Genomic DNA, 22,915 nt, shown 5'->3' with positions numbered 1-22,915 from the left:
GATACTGATTTTATTTTGTCCTCAAATGGGTTCAGACTATCATGCAGTTGAGAGAAAATGATGGGATGTGACTTGCCAGGAAATACTTTCAGCACTGTGAACTAGATGAAAGTCTTGTAGGTATATAGAATTAGCATGCATGTGTGATTCTTTTCAAAGGTACAGTGCTTCAGTGTGCTTTTTGGAGCCATTAGTTTAGATGAGTAGGCAGTATTTTTGATCCTTGTAATGACAGTCTTTAAAGTAGTGGTAAGTCTTTGAGTACAATCAGTTTCAGAATTTAGTTGCTCTGTTCTTGCTGCAAGGATTTGAAGAGAGGGAAAACTTTTTAGGGTAATACTGAAGAAGTATCATGAAACATCAGGTTTGTTATGTGCAATAATATGTACATAGTAATTTACATGTTCTGTGGTTGTTAGTTTTCCTCAGCAATATGTTATCAAAAAATCTCGATGCCTTATTTCTATACACTGTTTGCCAATCTGTGCCCACCCTCTTTCTTTACAAAGACTCAAGGAGGGGTCTTGGGCACTTTTTGATAAAGAGGAGCTGTTCTACAGATATAATAAGGTCTCATCTTGAGTGAAGAGGGAAGTCCTGAGCTGGAGGCTTCCTTCAGGCCTGTTTGTAGAAGGTGCCTTCTACATCCGTGAATTTGGCTTTTTTAAAAAAATATATTTTTCCAAAAGACAGTAGTATGCACTAGGTAAATTGCTGTGCTGGCAAACTAGTAAGAGAAAAATTGCACTTATCTCAAACTAGATCAGTAAAAAGATTCAATGTTAAAAATGACAATATATTAATTACCAAGAAGTACATAGTGCTTGGTTAGAAACACTATGAAATTTGCAATTATAGTATTCACTGTGAGATTGAGAAGTCCAGAGGAATAGAAATTGGTGTTTCTTAAAACACCATCTATGAGGAGACTTCCTATTGTATATTATAGACCTGCTTTGAGGTTTTAAGTGTTTTAAGGTAGCCTGTGTACCTGTTCTTGACACCCTTTGACAAATATTTTATAATTTCTGTTAGTTTTATTCAGTGCCCCAAATCCAGATTGGCCAGAATACTTACTATTAAAAAGATCAAAACATCTCCCAAGGAAGCCTCAAATATGAAATGCTGTTCCTCATATTCTCAGAGTGCTGTTTTTGCTGTTTCCCAGCTCCTTTTTTTTCAGTGCAGCAAAGGCTCCTATACTTTATGTTTACATCAGTTTATACAGAATAACTTCATGGTTTTCTGCTCACGGAAATGCATGGTTGGTGCAACACAGCATCTAGGAAAATAATGAGAGACCATTGTGTTTGAAAGACCTTTTGGAGTGTGTGGAGGTGGAGCAGTGGCAAACTTGTGTTAAGGCAGTAACATGTGAAAAAAGAATACTGTGAGGTTCCCTGTGGTAGTTTGTAGCTGAAGATGAGATGCTCTATAGAGAAGCAGTGGTGATTCACATGGTGTGTGCTCCTGAGAGTTGGAGCAGGTTTGTTTAAGACCTGTGGTAGATCCAGATCACCTGAGAGCTCTACGTTTTCAGTCCCATTCTGCATAAATTCTTGTGCTGCATAGAACATATGTTATGAGCCATATGAGGTCTCTGGAAAATTGCAGGAAAATTAAATGTATTATAAGTAGAACATTGAGTGCTGGCTTGCTTACAGAACACTAGCAAGATCTTACTTTGTGGTCTTTGGTTTTACTCTTGCTGAACTGGTGATAAAATAAATAGGTTAGAACAATCCCACAATGGACACCAAAATTATTTAACTGCATATTTTGGACACCAAAAGCATTTAAATACATACTTCAGCAGGAATGACAGGTTCATAAGTATGTTTTATGTGGAAAGTGTTGTGACTTCACGATTCATGTGTTCTCTGTTTCTTTCTTTATTAAGTACATTTTATTATAAAAAAACAATACAGAGTTAAAAATTGCTTTATAATAAGGTCTCATCTTGAGTGAAGAGGGAAGTCCTGAGCTGGAGGCTTCCTTCAGGCCTGTTTGTAGAAGGTGCCTTCTACATCCGTGAATTTGGCTTTTTAAAAAAAAAACAATACAGAGTTAAAAATTGCTTGCCTAATTAGCAACAATAACTATTTTATTTTGCTGAAATGCATGACAGTCACACCAGAACTTGAGTTCATGTTGCTCTAGGCCAAGATCATCATGCAGACTAATCAGTGATCTTCTACTGCCCTCCCCAAAGACACATGCTCCCAAAAATCATACATTTGGATTTTACAGCTTAGTTTTATTGTAGATTTGCCAATTACAATATGATATTAATATATGACTTTCCTACCAGTCTGACTTTTTGTTCATTTCTCCATATTTGCTTAGCTCTTTCCTGCTCTCTTTTGAATGCCCAACCTCTGAAAGTGTATAATCTTTTTCTGGGGATTACGTCAACCAGCTATTGCTGAGACACCTTTAGATTCTTGAGGCAATTACTGTAAGTTTTCAGGAGTTAAAAAGTAGATGTTCATGTATCGTTTGGAGAAATCCCATTTGTCCTATGAAGATACAACTGTCATCATCGTGGTAGAGCCTGATACTGAAAAATACCATGTGGTAGCAATTTATCATTTGCTGTGAGGTGTTCTGGTAGAATGAATGTCTTAGAGCAATGAGGGATTCATTGTGTGGATTTTGCATGGTAGAGAGAGAAGAAACTGAGAGGGAAAAAATCAGCCCTGTAATGTACTTTCTCTAAGTGAAGGAAATCTGTTCTAATTGTCTCAACATTTATTCCTTAGTGGAAGAGTGCGCCTGAGTGTCTGGTCCAGAATGTTTTGCAGTCTCCCATGCAATGTCCAGCTCTTAGAGATAATTTGATTGTTTTAAGTTATTTTTTAATTTATGCATGTGTCTTATTTTAAAGTAATTGGTTTCAACATCAGCCTTAATTACCCCATTTTGTATTTCTAATTGTCTCAGTTACAAACATTTATAAACCTTCATTCAATTTTACAGTACTCTGCAAAGTCTTCTGTGGAGTTTAATTGCCTATATACTCCACTTCATTAGCTGTCTAAGCAAATAATTTTAGAGATGTATTAAATAAAAGGGTTTTTTTCCTATTTGACAGCTTTTCTGTCCTATATGGTAACAGATGGGTTGCACTTAGTTCAATGAACCAGATGCAAAATGAGCAGAATTTGCAGTTAAATACTGTTTATGTTGCATTTTTATTCACACACAATAAATTAAGTCAGCTTCCTGATTATGTGAAGTGAATGTTTACACTCTTTCATGGAAATTAATTAAAATGTATCCACTGTGCTCTGTGAAAGAAGTAGTTTTGTGGGCCTGGATGGGCTCATAGGTACAATTTGTGCATTTCTTACTGAAGCAGTGTCAACATAAGGAACTCTTACGTTGTGCTCCAGGCTGCTGTCTCTTGTTCCTGCTCCTGTAACCATACCTCTGTGCCTGCATGGCTGCTTGTGGTTCTGTGCAATGGACTGGATTAGGAAACATTAATCTTTTTTCTTGGGATACTTTTGGTTGAGGCTCAGTTCCCTATTCCAGTTGGAATGGCCACACACGTCTATACGGCTAAAGAACAGACACAGAGGAGATGACAGACTGAGTAGTGTAAGCTGCTTCAATTGTACAGCCATTGGAAGAAACAATTTAGCGTGCTCCACATAGTTGTAAATCATAACATAATTTCTCTTACACCCTCTGATTTTTGTCTTCACTTCCTTTTAGACCATCTTTGTCACTGAAGAAAGCATTAGTTGAAAAACTTCGACCATAACAGTGGTATCCCTCAAACTTTTGAAGTAAGTTTAGGCTTTTAATTTAGAATCATTCTTTTCCTTCAACAAAGGAAGTCCTGTAGAGTTCAGTTCTGTAGTTTTGTTCCTTTCGACTGGAACTGAAGAAACTAATAACTTTTCAAACAAGATGTCACTTTTGAAGTGCATTTTTAGTGATACTCTTCCACACTGGCTTGGTGAATGACTTGTATGTGAAATGGTTCTGAATGAAGAATTTTAGATAGTTCTTATTTTTAATCTGTCACATCTAACTGTAGCTCCTGTAGTGCATATTTGATTTGTTTCTTATCGCTGTTTGTCTGAAAATATAGAGAATATTTTCATAGGAACCAGTGAAGTTACCAAAGCAGCAAATATCTTTCCTCTTCCCTCCCCATCCCCAACACTATCTCAACTCTCATTTGCATTTATTAGTAGAGTATTATAAGCTATGAGAATGCATTTTTTAAAAAATTCTCCAAAGTTATTTTCTTGTGCTTTTTCATGAACACAGGCATATTTGTCCAAACAGTTATGTTATGATTGGTACAAATTACTCCTGTCGAGGATGGTGAGTTTGATAAGTGTCATCCTTTAATCTTCATCAAAGAGCAGTGAAATACAGTGAAATTTTAGCTTGGCTGAAACCTAGCCAATAGAAGTGTGGGTTTCAGTATTCCCTGTGCTTTCTAAGGATTTGATAACAGGCATTGCTGATAGCACACAGCCAGTGAGTTGGCTTAATTGCAGCTGTTTGCAAATAGAAGAAAGGCAGCAGAAGAACAGAATGATGTGAATGTTGCTCATAGTGTTCCCTGGAGGGGTGGCTGGAAAGAAACCTGGAACTGTAAAAGAAGAGCCTCTCCTGGTACTTTGATTCCTTCTATGTTGAGGGAAACAGGACTCTGGAAATGCACAGCAGGGCATGTGACATATGTGACTTTGGATTTCATCACCTCGCTGGAGCAGACTACAAACTCTGGAAAACATCATCTGAGTTGAAAGGGGAAGTCAGAGCAGTTGGAGACACACTTCCATGCTATATGTAGAATCTTCTTTGATAGTAAACACCCCCTTGAAAACAAATCCAAAGGCTGAAGGAAGACCTGAAACGGTGGTATAAAGCAACTTTATTCACAATGCTACTTCTGTCATGTTCTCCTGATCAGCTAGCGTGGCTGCTGGCTTGAGTGTGGAATACTTCTGCATTTCTCTTAGTAATTTTAGAAAGCAGGGTTTCAGGAACCATAACAAATAAGTCTCCCCAAAACTAACCTGGGAAATAAATCTGTGAATTGGATAGGCTATAGAAGTTGTTTCCCTTGATATGAAACTTAGTCAGAGAGGGAACTTGCATAAGGCTGAATATTTTACCATGGATTTCTACTCTGGAGGCCCAGGAAGGGAAAGTTTGGATTGCCCCATCAGAAATACTGCAGTCCTTGACATTAGTATTTTCGTGACTGATACAGTTCTGCTGAAATGTATTTGGCTTGGTTCAGTATCGCTGATAAATTGAGTAAATCACTGGGCAGAAGAGAAAGATAAGGTTCTGAGAACAGACTCTGAGGTAGGAGACATTGCAAGAAATAGAGTTTTTTTGCCTGACGAGGTGAAACTTGGTGTTGTAATGGCCTTCAAGAAATGGAGAAGTGGAAACAATAGAGTTAAAATCCCACTCCCAAGGTTGCAAAATGTCAAACAGTACTGTTCAAACTGAGGTTTCAGAATATGGTCCCAGGCTGCACTGGGAGGAGTGGTTGTTTGTGTGTGTCTTCAGGCTTGTACAGTGTACCAGCTTGCCTTTCAATGGTGGGAAGAAGGTACTACCCAAAGCCTGCCACAGCCCTTTTGTTATACTGAGGCATATACTGTGTACTAAAAAGGTATATACTAAGCCCTGTGAAGCAGGGGGACAGTTGCCAGTAAGAAATTTATAACTGACATGAAGGGGAAGAAGTCTGATTTGGATGGATTTAGATACATGAGCAGTACTTCCTACTTTAGTTCCAGGTTCATGTATTAAGACCATCTCAGCATGTGGCGGGGATGAGCTGTCATAATGGTCTTCTCCAGAAACTGTGGAAACAGAAGACTGAAATAAGAAAGTAAATAAACCCCTCCCATACAAATGCAGTCTCTGTAGGTTGCTGTCCTTGTCTTTCTTAGCTGCTTTTTCCTACAGTTCCAAAATAAGAGTATGTGCACTGAAAATAAGGCATGCTGAAATAGAACTTAGGCTGTGTTTTCTTATAAATAAAGCAGAACTAATAATGACTTTATTATTTCTGTAGTGTCCTTAATATGCTTTTTTTGCATTTCAGATCAAGTAACTTGTAGTCGGAGATTCATTTGGTCTTCCCATGAGTGAATGCCACATCAGGGTGCAGGGTGTGGTGTCAGTATTCAATTAATTTCACAGAACTTGGAATGGAATAAGACTTAAAGTAACTTTTGTAACTGTTACATTCTAAATATCTCTATTCCCTTAAGATGTACCATTAATGCTGTGTACTGAAAAACTGAATTGTCCAAGTTTACTTAAAATGGATTTGTCTTTTGCACATGTTCCTACCAGTGATGGAGTCAGACTTTACACATTGTTATGAGTCATTCATCATCAACAGTGCTGCAGTGTTACATTGTAGACTTTAATCTTGCCATTCCGACTGTTGTGGCCTTTCTTGAGAATAATCTTGTCCTTACTTGGAGTTAAGGTTGCACCAAAAAGAGTTGAAATATTTAAGTCTTGCTTACAGTAGTTAATCCTTCTCCATATGTACCCTGCAGTAGTGCTGCTACAAGAACTTGTGCAGCTCTGTAGTAAATTGTATCAGGAAACCAATCTGATTCAAAATTGACTTAGTGCCTGCCCAGTGTGTCTCCATTCCCCAGTTTAATTCACTTTTTGCACCACAGAAATGTTTATGTTTGCCCAAGAAAAGAATGCAGGAGTGAGCATCTGGTTTTAGGATGCACCACTTATTTTGGTGGAAATGCTAGCTTGAGGTTTTAGTTCCAGCTGTGCTATAGCTGCTGATGAAGCAATGGCAGCACAGAGCTTAACTGTCTGATAAGCACCTTTGCATTCAGGTGGGTTGCAGACCAGCCTGCAACTTTTGCACCTGAGCATTCAGTATTATCTGTGTGCAGAGGCAGTTGAAGTTGTCTACTTCAGCAACTGGTGCAGCTCTATAGGAATGAAGCTGCAGAGGAAAACTTCTGATGCTGTGGATTCTCTGACCATGCCACTTACGTTTTGCTATGTGTGGGACACTTGGGAGGCTGTCAGGTTAGTTTTTGTCTGGTGCCACAGGCTGAATTTCTATTACCACTTGGAGTGTACTTGGTTGCTGTTGTGGAATACGTATCCAATTCCCTTTCATACTAAAGGATGCCTTGGGATTGTTCCATGGAGTGAACCAAGGCACAGTGAATTGTCTGGATGACAGGGAAAATATCTCTGAAAATATGCTTCTGAGCGAAAAATGCCAGTGTAAACATTCCAAGGGTAACTTGGCTCTGCCTGTGGATGCTGCAGTCAGACAGTTGCTCTGTGGTATCAGTAGGGTTTCTGTTGTTGTACATGACTCTCCCTTTCTTTCTGATTCTAATTCAAAACTTATTTTGGTGACAGTTCAGCAGCTGGTCCCACTTTGATCTCCAAGCTCTGAGACTGATGCATTCATTCACTGTTTGTTGGTGGTAATGGCACTCTTTGTTGGTGGTAATTGTCAGAAAAAGAGAGATTTTCCAGCACGTTTTATCACCCACCTCTGTCTACCTTGGCAGTATTCTATGCAAATTGAGGTACGTATGACAACCTGAAATTTAAATAAAGGTTTTTGGTTGGGCTGTTCTTGGTGTGCATGTGTGTGTAAATTTCTCATAAAATTTAGTACCCAAAGAAGGGAATTTCTTATTCTAGACTGACTGTGGATCTTCCACTGATGGAAACATAGAATCAGAGAAAACCAGTTTAGAAGGGACACCAGGGATCACCTGGTCCAATCTTTCTTGGCAAAAGCACGGTCCAGACAAGATGGCCTAGCACCCCATGCAGCTGAATCTTAAAAGCATGTGAGAATCCACCATTTCCCTGGGGAAGTTATTTCAATGCCTAAATGCTCATGTGAAAAATTTTCCTCCTGTGTCTAACTGAAATCTCCCCAGAAACAAATTTTACTGCTTACCCTTGTCTTTGCCATGTGACTCGATATAGAAAGGGAGTAGTCACCTCCATGAAGCTTGGCCAAAAAGAGGGAAGTGTAAAGATAGTGCTTGAAAGTGTTGCATTTGCTGTGTAAAGGAAAATTTTGAATATGAATAATCTAAAAAGCACCAATGGAAGAAATCTGGATGTGTGTTTGGCAGATGAAGTGTGCTGTTTCCACTCTTACTCTTGTTTGGTCTTGTTTGACCAGCAGTAGCTACACTGGAGCTTCTTGGTATTTTGGTAGTCAGGCATATTCATTGTGCATCTGTAGGAAGACAGATGAACCCGCCAACACATGTACATTTCACTGCTTAACTCTACTTTTCTGATGGTATCAATTTTTTTTTAGATTAAGCTCTTAGGCTTTGATTCTGAGCTGAGTATTACTGCAGTATGAATAAATGCAGAGATATTTTTTTTAATCTTAGCACAGTTGAAAAGTTTTTGTTTAACTGGGGCTCAAAGTATATTTATAGAGATAATTGTGCTATGTGGCTACTTCTGTAGTAAATTCAAGTGCTTTGATGACAAAGCCCTAATTTTGAAGAGATTTCAGTCTTTTTGGTTATGCATAAATTTGAATTTCTGGATTGAGCATAAAGGATTAAGTATTTTCTTTTACTTTTTAAAATAAATAAACCCTGACTCTTCCTTTTCCTCCTGTTCTGGAGCTTAAATATCTTGGCATCAGTGTTTGAAATAGTTCTAGTTAAACCAGTTTTGGAAAATAGTTTGGCAGGCTACAGTGGAGTAAAGCCAAAGTGTGTTAGAGGTAAGTTTTAAAACCTAATTGTAAGCTAAAATTGCAGCTATAGTGGGAGAGAGTGATGTGCAACTCAAAAAAAAAGTATTTGGCTCTTCCCTCACCTCCTTTTTTCTTTCTCCAATTAGTCAAGCTGAGCTAGACTGCTAGAAACAGTACTCAAACTTCTCATGGATCCTCCATTTCTTCTGCCTGAGCCTCAATCAGTGTAGACAGGAAATAACATAGTTAAGTAGTTCTTGGAAAAGTAGCTTTTTTTTCATATCATATATCTTTTCATATCCCATCACATCATGTCATATTATCATTAGCTAAAATTTCATGTGCCTTAAAAATTAAGTTGTGTGGAGTCTATAGCACTGCAGATAACTGACCTTTGCTGCATCATTTCTTACAAAATAGTTGAAGCAAAGGCTGTTTCCATTTGCCTTGATGCTTTCCAGTGTTGCACAAACACAGCTACTTTCAAACGATTTAGTTTATCTGCTGTTGACTTTAGAAGTACAGTTTGTAATATGACAGGATGACTGCAGGATATTACTTGTAAAGTTGGCGTAAAATGGATTGTGCATCTTTTTTTCCCACAGTGAAAATGTCTAGACTCTTCAGAACCCTTGTAAAGCTGTTATCCAGACAAATTAGTTCCGTGAATTTGAGTCACATCAACCTCAAGAATTATACAAATAAATGGGGTCGCCAAGTTATTTTACTGTTAGTAATAATACAAAACTCTCAAAACTCTGCTTAAAATCTGTAAAGCTGACAGAAATTTGCTTATAAGATACAGCCCAACCTTTTTCCTTTTTCCTTTTTCCTTGTTTCTTCTGTCTTCTTCTTCCTCCTTCTCCTCCTCCCTCCTCTTCCTTTTTTTTTAGAAGATTTTCTGTTAATCTGAGTATTAAAAACATTTCCCATCAGATTGGTCATTCTGTTGCATATAATTTTGGCTGTCTCTGAGCATTGCTAAATTGTATTAAGCATAGATGTCATAGAATAATTTGTGGCTAACATCTGATGGCCACCCTACTTCTAGAAGCCCATGTAATACCCAGTTATATTCTTAGGGAGATGTTCAATTCATTTTGAGGAAGTAGTGATGTCATAATCTTTATGGTCAGTATCTTCTTTTTCATCTTTTATACTGTTCCAAAATTCACACCAATGTCAAAAATTAACTCTTTCTTATCCATGACTGCTCACTTGGTCTTGATTGCACTTTTCAAATAGCCTCTGATCCAGTATGTGCTTGTTACTTGTGCTTTCTTTGTGTGCCATATTCTCAGTTTGATAAATTTTGAACAAAGAAATACTCTGAACACAACATAACATTCACTTAGAGTCCATCTCCTTACTTTTACACAAATTCTAATGAATGTGCTGTGTTTTACTTCCAAGCAGTTAAAACTGAACATTATTTTGTTGGTCTTTTGTCTTTTGTGGAAGGAAGGGGAGAAGAAAAGAAGCAATGTGAACAAATTGAGTTAAGCTAAGTTTAGGAAGAGCCATACTCATAGTTTTAACAATTTCCCCAGCTGAGTGGTATTTTCATGCTCTGTTTATGTCTTTGAAGAGAACCTGTTAGCAGAACATAACTTTAATCATATGAAATAGCTTTCTGAGAGGTTTGGTTTTTTCAGAGTTTGTATTATAGAATTAGAAACAAGTAGAATGCAAGGATGGACAAAATTACTTTAATTCTGAAGAAGTCATGGCATGTCATCATGTCGTTTATCCCAGTGTATATTTGATGGTGATAGGCATGAAATGGCAAATTATCTGCTTTCTCAGATGTATTTGTTGCTCTTTGGTAATTTATGTCTGGATCATGGCAAAGTTTCTAATGTCACACACTCATACAACTATCGTCAGAGAGCAAAGTTATAAATAACATTTTAAAAGAGCCCTTTTTTTCTGAAGGAGTAGCTGTCTTCGTTCTGTTTGATCTCTGGGCTCAGTACCTCTACTGCCTTTTTCTCATTTTCTCATGTTTTGGCCTAATAGCTGTCACCAGTTTCATATGAATCATTGCAGTCCAGTGCAGAGTCCACCAATATCTTTCAGGAGTAAACCTATTTTTTGTGCTCTGGACAATTCATCCATTTGCTGTTGGCCTGCCCTGAACACCCTTTCAGAAGTATGCCACCACAAACAGTTGTCTGCTGTTTGTGGTGGGTTCTGTAATTCCCATCAGGAAAAAACAGTCTTTTAAGGTGTCTTTTAAGATAATTGATCAGTTCTAATGATTTGGAGCTTGTTTTGGTTTTTTTTTTTCATTTCTCTTTGCAACTGTTGGGAATTGCAGAGTAAGTGAAATGTGTCTGACTGTACTCTTGTGAAGTCTTAGCTTTCCTGCTCAGGACAGTACCTAGCTAATAGTTCACATGTAAAATTAGTTGTCTTGAAAATTTCAGAAGAAATACCTGTTTATGGTGCATGGCTAGAGAACAACAGTTTTCTTTTTCAGACTTGTACTCTCAATTTTCAAAAATTTCTCTCTACATTATGTCAGCAAGAGACTGTAGAGTGTCATCATCCAGTTAATCTTTAAGGATAACCAGGGTGAGGTCGGATGACTGCTTATGCTACTGGAGAGTTACACACGAGGAGGTAGAACATCTACCATCATTTAGAGGTAAAGTAATTGCAGATGTTTTGTACACAACAGGCAGGCTGCTATGCCATTTTCCTTAAGTATCTGCAGTGCTGAAGCAAAGCATCAGATTTCATTGATTTTTGTCTTCTTTTTTAAAGTTTTGTGCATGCAGAGTTTGGAAATAGTGAGAAACTTAGATTTCAGGGAATAAATTCCTGCTTAAATCAGAAGAAGATGACAATTAATTCCATTAATCCAAGTGAGTCACCTGGATTATCTTCAAGGTTGATTTTTTTACCTTTTGTTCTAGCCAGAAATTCTGCTGTGTATATGATAGATTTCTAAAACTGTGTTTGGCTAGCACAAAAAAACATGTCCAATTTGTGCACCACTGAAATTTTGCTAGGAAGTACATTGCTGCTCTTAATCCAGAAAATCACAAGGAGCTTTTTGTCCTTCATATTCTTTTATCTAGACCCAGACTTCCTACCTCGAATTTCCAGACTTCCATCCCATTTTGTTACTTCAGTTAGGCTTGTTATTTGTCTTTGAAGGATACCAGATTGATAGCATTTAACAAGGACATTTTTTTCAAAATGGTTTATTATCGCAGACCAAATAACCCAAAAGAATCATGTTGTTACTAATGGATGATGCATGGACTAGTAATTGCTGCATTTTTCTTCTTTTTTCCTCCTCTTTACAAAAAAAAAGATGGATAATGTTTTAGGCAGTTCAATAACAGATGTTGATTTCTGGATGGTTTGTTTGAGAAGGCTACATAAAGTTTGAAAACTGAAGATATTTTGGTCTTTCAATTTATTTTTAGATTTCAGTGGAAAAATGCTGAAGAACAGCAGTGATTTTCCTTCTCTTATCATCAAAGTATTTCTAAATTGTTTTTCTTCTAAACATTAGAATTATGTTAGGGGTTCTTTTTGAGCCAAAACAAACAATTCTTACTATATAGCTAGAAGCAATTTAAAACATTTTCAAGAATATTTTCATAGTGGAGCAATTACTGTATCATAGTATTTTCCTGCCTGATGAATCATGATTAAAGTAGGCAAAAAATAATGAAAATTTTAACCTAGTATGTATGTGAAATATAGAAAAAGGTCAAAAATACATGAAAATAAAAGAAAGTAGCTGGAAGTTGTGGGAGTCTGATCACAGGGAACATTTGGTTCTTCTTAAGCCTCTTCAGCTGCTGGAAATTGAGATGCATGAGATATGCATGTGCATTGCTGGGTAAGTTTGTAGGGACAGAAATAAAGAGCAATAGTTTGACAAATGCCAAAATGGCATTTTCTGAAGGCCAATAAGGGAATGCATAGGTGAGAAAGGATCTTAGCCAAGGTATTCTTGCTGATGCATTGATTATCATTGAAACTAGCTAAGAATTTTTCTTTGATTAGGCATGAATGATTTAACATTGATTACAATAATTTTATGTAACAAAATTCATTTATGAGTATCTGTGGCTGGTGTAGAGAAATTAAAGATTCATGTTTTAATAGTGTTTCCATGAGGAATATGTACTTACTCTTCATGCCAAATTTTTTTTTGCACTATGAGAACATGTATCATTTGCAGGTGGTATTAACCAGTCATCAGGTTCAATAAAAATCAGTAGGTTGCTGAAATATCCTATCTACTACTAGTAAGGGAATTGGTGGCATTTTGAAATCAGAAGAATTTCTATGACATTTTCCATTCAGTATTTTACCCCTTTGGGGTTGTATTCTAGTTGTCTATGAAACAAGGTACCTGATGTCCAAAGCTTCTTGCAAGCAGCTGCTAAAATGAGATGTCTGATCTTTCCTGCCTGTAATTTCCCAGACCATTGCATTTCAACTGGTGGCTTGTTCTGTGGGTTTGGCCCTTGAGACTGTGACTCTGTCCGGGCCTCCTTTTTCTCCTGGGGCAGGTAAGGAATGTGTTGTGGCCAGACCCTGCCTCTGCTCACACTGGTTGCTGGAACTTAATTTGTTGTTGTTGCTCAAGAGCTCATGAGAAGAAAGCGAGCAAGCAGAACACTTCTACTCCAAAATTGTGATCCAGCCATAATAAAAGTATCTTTTTGCATAGTAGGAACTGGGAAATAATGTAGTTTCTGCTCATGAATACACACAAAACCACATACACACAACATATGTGGAAGGATCTCTCCTTGGTGACAGCTACTCTACTTATTGCAGTGAAAGATAAGAAATATATGAACAGAGAATTGAAGAGCAAATATGAGAGAAGTTGGTAGCTAAATGGGCTTGTGGTTCTGTATTGCTTATGTTCAGTACACCTTAGTTAGAGGAGGATGTTTGAGGAAATGATCTGTGTGATTTTCCCTGACTTTTTCAGTCTAATGTTGGTCATGCCATTCAGGATCATTGGATATGGCAAGGGAAGAAAGTTACTGAGGGGAGGAGGTGGTAGAGAATGTTTATTGAGATGCTTTGTGCTTGCTAAAGATAGAATAAAAAGTTATACATTTATGGGATCTTCTGTTGCCACAACAAAATAAAATTGGAAATTTGTATTTCACCCAAATTAGGCATGAATGAAAACACATTTGCTAGTATTTAACTGGCATCAGTCAGTACTGCAGGTACATTACTGCAGGCATCTTCATGCAGGAAAAGTAATGGCTGTCCCAACAATTTCCTGTTTGCTATGTGGCACAAATTTCCCTGAAAACACATTTGCTAGTATTTAACTGGCATCAGTCAGTACTGCAGGTACATTACTGCAGGCAACATTCATGTGGTTTGTTCCTCTGGGCTATTTGGTAATCAGTGAAGTAACTTCATAAGTGGAGTAAATGCAATTTAATGCCCAAATGACTTTTGATTTTTATAAGTAGAACTGCCTCCTGGAAAAACTGTGGAACTGCTAAACTGTTTGCTTTTTCAGTACCTCCAGATGATTTATATTGAAGATAAAGTTGCAAGTAAAGAACTATTGTGCTGGCTGGCTGGGAGTACAGAAACACACATGAACACCTGAGTTGGATTTTCTCTCAAATGTTTGTCCTATTCTGTATGTTATTTATTATTTACAGGTTACTCATTGCTTTATGAACCAGTGCTTGTGCTTCTTCAATGCTCTGCTGAAATGATTCTCATGTTATTGCTGAACGTGGATTTATTCCAAGAGGTCTGGTTTCTTCAGGCAGACCTGCCAATGTTTTGGTCTTCATAGGTTACATAAAATCTGCATGGATGTGAAAGCACGTCTTCATCACAGTTATGCAAGCGTCATGTGTAGCTGTGATTTGATCAAAATACAATAGACACTTCTTTCTTAATGGAAGTTCACAGAGGGTTTTTGAGGTACCCTTAAAAGATGTTGAGGGTATGCTATGTTATGTTACATCTTGGAGCTCCGCAGCCTGTTCAGGCTCTCTGGAAAGCCTCGTTAGGGTTACTTGCTGTACCTATTGCTGTACCTATTCCGCCCTGGAAATCTGTCAGCAAGATCTCAGTGGGCAACTGTCAAGGTCAGTACTGGCTTTTGCTGTGTTTTGAAGTCTTAATCATGTTCTACTTGTAAGATATTATATGCAGTCAAGCTGTTTATTCACTTTCTTCAAAAATACTGAGAAATTTGAAAGTCATTCCAAAAAATTACCCAGTTGAAGGTTGTAATGTTCTTCAAACTCTGTTCCTGAAGCATTAAATGTAGTAGTGCTATTTAAAGCCAAGAATGAAAAGGGAATGCTCTGGCATTAGTTATCTCAGTTATAAATCATGTTAGATTTGGATTTATATGATCTTGATATGTACAGTATATATTGAGAATGTCTGTCTAGAGTGTCCACATTTAATGTCAAAGGGTAGTGCTCTGTAACAGGGTTGCTCTAGTGACTTTGCAGGGACTTATTGTTCTGGAGATTTCATACGTGAAATAAGTGGTGTTTGATTTTGCAGGGTGCAGAAAGTAACTGCGAGGAATCTGGGGGTGGTTTTAACAGCAGAACTTCAGACCACAGAATGCTGTTTAGTGCTTCTGGGATTAAGCATTGCAGATGCAGCTTATTTATATCCTGTGAACTAATCCTTTCTGTTTATGTTGTTTTGTATTGTTCTGATGTATAAACCTAAAATAAATCACAGCAGTGCATTTAGCAGACATGTTATGTCTGGTGTGTGCCATGTGTGGCAGTGGTGCTGGGCATATCACAGCTCCATTTTCACACAGAATGGAAGCAAGCTCTGATTTAATATTTAAAGTCCAGTACAGATCCAGTGAAGAATCCTAATTTAAATACTTAGCCATTATTTCATAGTAATATTTTATTTCAAAGGAGATTTTTCAAACCTCCTATGCAAGAATCCCTTAAATTAATTCTTACTGCCTTTGGCTTAAGATAAAAGAAATATGGAATATAAATATTGTGCATCTTATTCTTGGATTTCTATAAGCAAATGAAAGCAAACTTAAGTTTCAAAAACTCTTGTATTTGGCCGATAATTAAAACATGCTTCATTTTAGATGTTCCATTATGAGAAAGTTGTGACACCTTGATTAGACCCAGATTTTTCTTGGGTTTTTGTAAACTGTTTGAGATGGCATTTTTTCCATGTGCCTTAAAAACTCATATAGAAACAAATAAGATGTGTAATAGGAATTCCCTTCCTTCCCCTGTTCCATGATATTTTTGTAAGTGAGGCTGTTTCTGGGATCATCTGTGATTTCTTTTAGTCTTAAATTATATATATTCAGCTTTTCTTTCTTCTCCACTCACTCTTGTTCCTTTCTTGGCCCCCACAGAAAATAAGGGGAAAGGACCCTTTTCAACACATATGAAATTGAGTTACTTTAAACAGTTTTCAGTGACTCAGCACAGAATATTAATTGCACTGTTTTTTGAAACAAAAAGACCCAGTGGAGCCCATTAGTGGTGCACTGGTTAGATTGGCTGAGAGGGATGGACAACCTCAGCAGAGTAGGAGCACCTGGAGCTGGTGCTACCTAAGCCATCAAACCAGCCAGCCGAGGTTGAGAAGGGAGGAGAGAGAAATGAGGTGAATCATTAGTTCTTTGCTTAATTTCCACTCTTGCACCATGAGATTAGGCTGTTTTTTGGGATTTTCAACTCTCCTGTGGAAGCACACAGGAGTGTGCAAACAAAGCCATTTAAAAAATATAGATTCTATAGACATTCTAGAAGCCACCTCAGGAATTTATGCAAGTGAAAAGATTCTCGCTATTTCTACTTAAAACCTGTGTCTAAGTCCCTTTTAGAGAATCACCAGCTTTTTTGCTAATCAGTAAAATTTTTATCAGGAAAATGTTTGGGACTTAAATTTGATCCTGCAGTCATTGTGTATCTTTCCTAATATCCCAGAAAAAAATATTCCAGGACCGTATTAGTAAATACATCTCTACTAATTTTTCAGAGTTTTATTTTTTGATTCTGTCAGGTTTTCAACAAAACACAATACAGGGAAGTGATCTGATTTAACTTTGAGAGGCTTTTGCTTGTGTCTTACACAAGAGGCTGTTACTAAAAACTTGGTAACCATGGGGTGAAAGGTAAAGCTCTGTTACTGATTAAAAAGAGTAAGTAAAAAAAAGCAACCTTCATATAATTTTCCGGAAGGGAAAATGATTGTTAAGTAGGAATGGAGTTTATAGAAATTTTCTGCATGAAATTGTTTTTTATAGGAAAAAATGCTAATTAAAGATAGTAGCTGGAAAGATTTCCCTTTTTGATACAGGGAAAAAAAGATAATTTTTAGCTTTTCCAGTTTAAAAATTTTTAAAGAAAAATAAAAACAAAACCAGAAAAAAACACCAACCAAACAAACAAAAACTAAAAAAAAAAAAAAAGAACAGCCAAAAAACCTCCAAAACCAAAAAACCAAAACCCCTCACCAATATTCCAGCAATAAAAAATCCAAGTAAACTGAGGAAAGAGATTGATTGCCTGGGATTAACAACAGTAAGTCAAAGGAAGTCCTGTATTACAGAAGGATTGGGAAATAAACTTTCAGTTGGTTAATTCAGGTAGTGAAGAAAGTGATATCTGGAACAGGGTGACCTTAAAAAGTTGTAAATGAAGCACATTCAAAATAGCTAAAAGACTGTTATCTCCATACATGATTATACAACTTTTAATATTTAATAAGCCAGAGCCTCATTATTTGGGTAAAAAAGCTTGGTGTTCTGTCTTTTTTGACATTAAGTACTACTTTTAAATGTCAGTTGAATTTACATAGGCTGGGATGATTTCTATGAAATGTGCCTAATTACCTACCTAAGTGGCCTTTAGATGTGCAATCACACATTTGGCTCAAACATGGACTGTTGTCAGAAATTGAATACTTTTTTTTTTTTTAACGTTTACTTCAGTCCAATATGTTGTAATTTCAAACAGGCTTATAAAAAAGCAGAGTAAGATGTTACCCAATAGCTTACACCACAAAAAATCCACCATGCCTGAATAGTTTGTTTTCTGTTAGATCTTTGTCCTCACTCTTATTGAAAGCCTGTTTGTAACTTCCTGCCTCTGAGGGAGAAGTGCATTCATGCTTCAGCTGGCTGCTGGTGCCTTCTCCTGCTCCTGCCCAAGCTGCAATGTGGAGCTGCATCTGACACACCTTTCCCAGGTGTCCAGGGAGATGCAAAACAGAATAATTTCAGTTTTTGCAAGACATAGCATCATAGTTTATTTTCAATTACAGATCAAGTCTTAGTTTTGAATTTTATTTTCTTGGTTTTTCTTTGTATATATTACAAACTTTTTAATCTAAATTTTCTATCTATATTTATCCTGTATTCAAGGCCGAAAAAGTATGTGTGGATTTTTTTAATAGAAAGCATGGCTTTAAATAGTTACTTTCCTTCTCAAAAAATCTGATTTTAGACTTAGGGACAGCACTGTGAGACAGCACTAAAAAAAATATCCTTTAGACCCCTTATATTCCTTAGGGAATATTTGGAATTCACCAAAAGGCAGCTAGTAGCTGTTCGGGACATGCTTAATATTAGGTTAAATTACTCATTCCTGGATTAAAAAGCCTAACTGCAATTTGTGATAATGTAGCCCTTCTTCCTGCTACATATTAAATGTTGTAGGATTTCAGGTTTATTCTTACTGCTTGGATTAGTCTAGTAGTATGTGTTTATTTTTTATAAATTTATCTTACAGAAGTTCAGGATTTGATGTATCTTCCTAAGTACAAATTGAAAAAAGAATTATTAAAGAAAAGTTGAGGGACTTGGTAAGTGATAATTTTATTTTAATCTGTACAATATTTTGTAGGAACTAGTTTTAGTAATCTGCTTAAACCATGAGAAGCAATCTAAAATATATTTTTATTTTAATAAAATGGAAATCCTTTAAAAAGTGTTCAATTGTAATTTATTCTCTTGAGAAATGATCTTGTCATAACATTATAGAGATGGCCTACACTACTGTTAAGCTTTATAAAGATTCTTTCTCTCTTGAATGTTTATTATTATCGTATGTAGATTAGCAGACAGATTGCACTGGGTTTTTACTCTCAGAACCACAAGTCACAACCACTAAAATGTCATTACTTTATCTTGAAAAGATTCTTGCTGGCTACTCGATGAATCCTCTTATGAATACCAGTACATCTTCTCATAACCCATCATAGCTGCACAAAGTGTACAGAACATGTGTTTATTTTTCATTGTGCAGGACAAAAGTTGAGTTTGTTACAGTTGGTTGCAAAGTGGAGAGATTGCCATGGTTCACTAAGGCCTGGGCCTGCAAGCACTTTTGTTCATGTTTAACTTTGGTGAGTTATATGGGCAAGCACATGGATATGCGTGTGCACAGTTAGCACTTTCAGTTATGTAAAACTCCTCTGCCCATAGCTGTGCATGTGAGACAAGTCAGAATCAACAACAGAGCAGCTTTTAATCACTTTGTCACTTGGGCATCTGAGAACTCTGTTTCAGTTTGTGCAAGTTCCTAAATTATTTGTTTGGGGTTTTTTTGTAAAATTAAAATCCTCTGTGCTTGAATTTCTGCATAACTGTATACAAATATGTTCATACTCTAAGGAAAAGCCTTAAAAGGAGCCTTTCATAGGAAAATAAAATAATTTTGTCCTTCAGTTCATTCCCTCTAATGTGGCCAACTGTTTCCTGGCAAGAAGAAAATTCCTGATCAACTTTTTAATGCAAAGAATGTGCTACAAAAGTCCTTGGGGTATGTAAATCAGAGACCTCTTGGATGAGGCTTTTTAGATTAATCCAAGTGATGTAGTTTCTAAGGAGCAGAAAAGTCTCTAAAGTCAGAACTTAATGTTGTTGGTCCAAACACAGCTGGATTTGTAACTGGAAGGAAACTGGGAGGCACAAAGTGGATCTACCACAGCTCTTTCCTGGACAGAAACAACAATCTCCTCTGACAGAGAAGCTGGGTATGCTGTACAGGAAGCTGCCACCAGACAGCACTCTGTCTGCTCAGGCTTGTCCGAAGAGCAGCACCTGGGACATCCTTCACTGATCCCCCACTAGACCCAGCCCTTTATGATCATCTCTTTCATGATCACCCTCAGCCACACAGATACAGCTCTCAGCTGAATCTACAAAAATGACCTTTGCTGGGTGGCAACACAGTGCTCTTGTAGTTTTGAGCATGTGTTACTGAAAACACACCCAAAACTATGTCTGAGTGTCTGTCTGTGGGACCTTTGATCCAAACACTGCGTAATGGGGATATACTGGTCTACCCCACAGTGGTAGGTCGAGGTGGGGCAGATGTAAGTCACTTTATTTCACCAGCCGGTGTGCTCACTGCCACTTGACTGGAGTCAGGAGGGGCCTAGGTTTAAATGCCTTTAGCAGTGCAACTTCTGTGTGCTACTGTTCTCAGGATTAAGTTTTAGAAAGTCAGATAAACCAAAGCATCTCAGTCCCGTCATTGTAATGATCCATAAGTGTACTGGTGCTACCAGGGATGAATTGTTATCACAGATGGGAGATAGGAGATAAGCAACAAGACAAGTGACAATGGGCAGAAAACGATGCACAGGAAGTTCTAGCTAAATATGAGGAAGAAGTTCTTTACTGTGCAGATGACCAGAGCATGGTCAGAGATTGCTCAGAGAGATTCAGAGTCTTCACTGGAGATATTCAACAATCACCTGAGTAATTCTTGAGTCACTCATAGACTTGTTAGAGAGTGATAGTTTGATTAAAAAAATGCCTAGATATTATCACAGGTCAGAGTGATGTTCCTTAAAAGTGATTGCCATGCATTTCTGTACAAGAAACCTAACCTGTAGCATAACTTCTTGTTTCTGTCTTCTGACTGTGTATTAACTGTGGAAGAGATAAAGTTCATCTTTAACAAGGATGAGGTCAACATCAGCAGACCTTCAGCAACAAAGACCTTTTCTCTTAATATGTTTTTGCCTGTCAGAAGATAATGGGCTTGGGTAACATAAGCTGGACTCCTGTCTTGAAACACAGCCCATCCTTGTGAAGCATACTTTCTTGGATGCATTTCTGCTTGAATCTTGGAGAGCTGAGGAAAGCTTGTATTCTTCCCTTGTGTGTGCCTGCAGGAAGTAGGGCTATTCATGAAGCAAAAAGTGCTGTGCTTCTGGAGCACTGGCAGACTTTACACTAAGGGAAAAGTAAAAGCTGAGAGAAAGTTGCAATGGGCTGCTACACAATGTGTTTTTCTACATATTTTCCTAGGGAGGACTTTTTAATGATGAGAAGCCTAGCACTTTTCTCTGCAAGGTTTGTGTTATGTTAGCTGAACAAAACTAAAGTGATTGAAACATGAGTGTTTAGAAGGAAACAATATGCTGTGAACAATACTGGCTGGAAATACTACTACATGTTTGGAGTAGGGTTGTCTGCCATTGGAAATAATAAAAATAGAGCTGAAAATTATACATTGGGGTTTGGTTTATTCTGGAGGCTAATTTTTAAGAAACTCAGGTTTATTTATTGGTTGTGTCACAGGAATGTTTGGCTTGTTCTAAGTCCAGCCTTTAGCATTTTTCATTTCAAGCCATATAAAGAAGATCATTTATGGTACCTCTACCCCAATTCAACAGAATGGGCTCTAAACCATCTCTGTAAATATATTGCCTTCTGTGTTGCTTCTAGCCACAGCAATACTTTCAAAATTACATATATTCTTCTAAAATTTACTCAGGTCTCAAAACATTACAAAGCATCCTTCAATATGCTTCAAAACCAGTTTGTTTTTCACAAGGGCAATGGAAGGGTATCATGGTGGCATTTCCCCATGCATTTCCTTCAGAATGTATGCCTAGTTTCCCTGACACAGGCATTTTAAATGCAGGAAGTGGCATTCTAGTTGGGTTTTGTGTCATGGAGACATGAAGAGCAGATAGGATTTATCTGAATGCCAGCGAGATTCCCTCCTTCCCTCCCTGCCTCTTGGCTGGGCAAATAGCTAGCCAGCTAGCAGCCCTCCAATCACCTGGGCTGCCAAGCCTCCACCCCTCAACACTGAGGGCTCCCACACCATCTGCAGCTGGCTTTTAAAGCAAGTCTTTTAATAAAATCACTTTAAGTCATTACTCTTCTATTTATGACAGCAGGAGTTCGGGACTGAGTAAGAGGAGCAGAAATTTGCCCAGCAGAAGTTGTTCTGAATCAGGTTAGTAATGAAGTTTACTGCTGAAAGAAGTAACCTGAAAGCAACGTAGGTTATCGTGGGGAACCTTGCCTTTAGCATATGTGCTGTTTGAGTAGCAAGAGCTGTGGTATGCAGTTTATTTACATTATGGCATTATTCTGTCTTTGGTAAAGATTCTGTGTTAACATATATCAGATGCAGTTATATTTTCCTTCCCAGTCTGCCTAGAAGGTGTTTCTGCTTTTTGAATGATAAAACTTGCTTTGCTTTTCCTTTTTATATCTTATATTTCTGTTACAGGTGCTGCTTTCCAATTTTATGGTTTATTATTGAAATACACTACTTTAAATATTTCAAGCCGTTAGGAGTTTTGTGAAAGTCTTGGGCACCACATGAATTTTTAGGACACTTGCAGTAAAATCATGTATTACCTGTGCATGTGTGTACACACATGTAAATCATAGATTATACCTAGTTTTACTTCATCTCTGTATTATTTTATTTGCATTATTTCACAAGATCTTACTTTCATATATTATTGCACAAGATCTAGTAAATGTAATACTGCAATTTTGAATAATGCTACATGTACTTAATAGGAAAAAATGCATAAACTTTAACAGAGTTTTTAGGAAAAAATGAGGCTGAAAAAAATACGCTAAATGAATCTGTATTAACCAGTGTATATTTGTATTTTCCCATTTTCTATATGTTACAAACTTATTGGAGTATTTTGTCTTTAATTGATATGGTGTTTAACATGTTTAACTACTGCATATAAGATTAATAGTATATAATACTAGCTCAACAGAATAATTTTGAGTAAAATATCTTTATTTTATTTTGGCTTCAAAAATCATTAAACATAAATCTCAACAGTACTAAAACTTTCAGAGGTTTCATATTGCTTTATAACATTTGCTTTCCATATGAGGTTTTTATGGTTTTTTATTAGAATTTTTAATGG

At 37.1% G+C, this 22,915-nt stretch overlaps 1 protein-coding gene across 19 annotated transcripts in view; it reads left to right on the top strand.

Annotated features, from left to right (window-relative positions):
* Positions 1 to 22,915, top strand: part of SLC7A2 (solute carrier family 7 member 2) — a 52,983-nt gene that overhangs the window by 5,591 nt on the left and 24,477 nt on the right. For 4 of the 19 annotated variants that reach the window (XM_039699901.1, XM_039699900.1, XM_039699905.1 and 1 more), the window contains exon 3: positions 7,408 to 7,580. The exons of 4 other annotated variants lie outside the window; for them this stretch is intronic. In XM_039699901.1, the coding sequence (XP_039555835.1) occupies positions 7,479 to 7,580 (102 nt within the window). In that variant the 5' untranslated portion in view covers positions 7,408 to 7,478. Of the gene's footprint in view, positions 1 to 3,720; positions 3,795 to 7,407; positions 7,581 to 14,425; positions 14,842 to 18,498; positions 18,572 to 21,907; positions 21,970 to 22,915 lie in introns of those variants that run through there. 11 more of the 19 variants (XM_039699907.1, XM_039699913.1, XM_039699906.1 and 8 more) reach the window with 7 other exon arrangements.

This window comes from Passer montanus, unplaced genomic scaffold (assembly GCF_014805655.1).
Source record: "Passer montanus isolate IOZ18808 unplaced genomic scaffold, ASM1480565v1 scaffold14, whole genome shotgun sequence".
NCBI classification, from domain to species: domain Eukaryota; kingdom Metazoa; phylum Chordata; class Aves; order Passeriformes; family Passeridae; genus Passer; species Passer montanus.
Note: the sequence above shows the minus strand (reverse complement) of the source record. Positions and strands in the feature narration are given on the sequence as shown.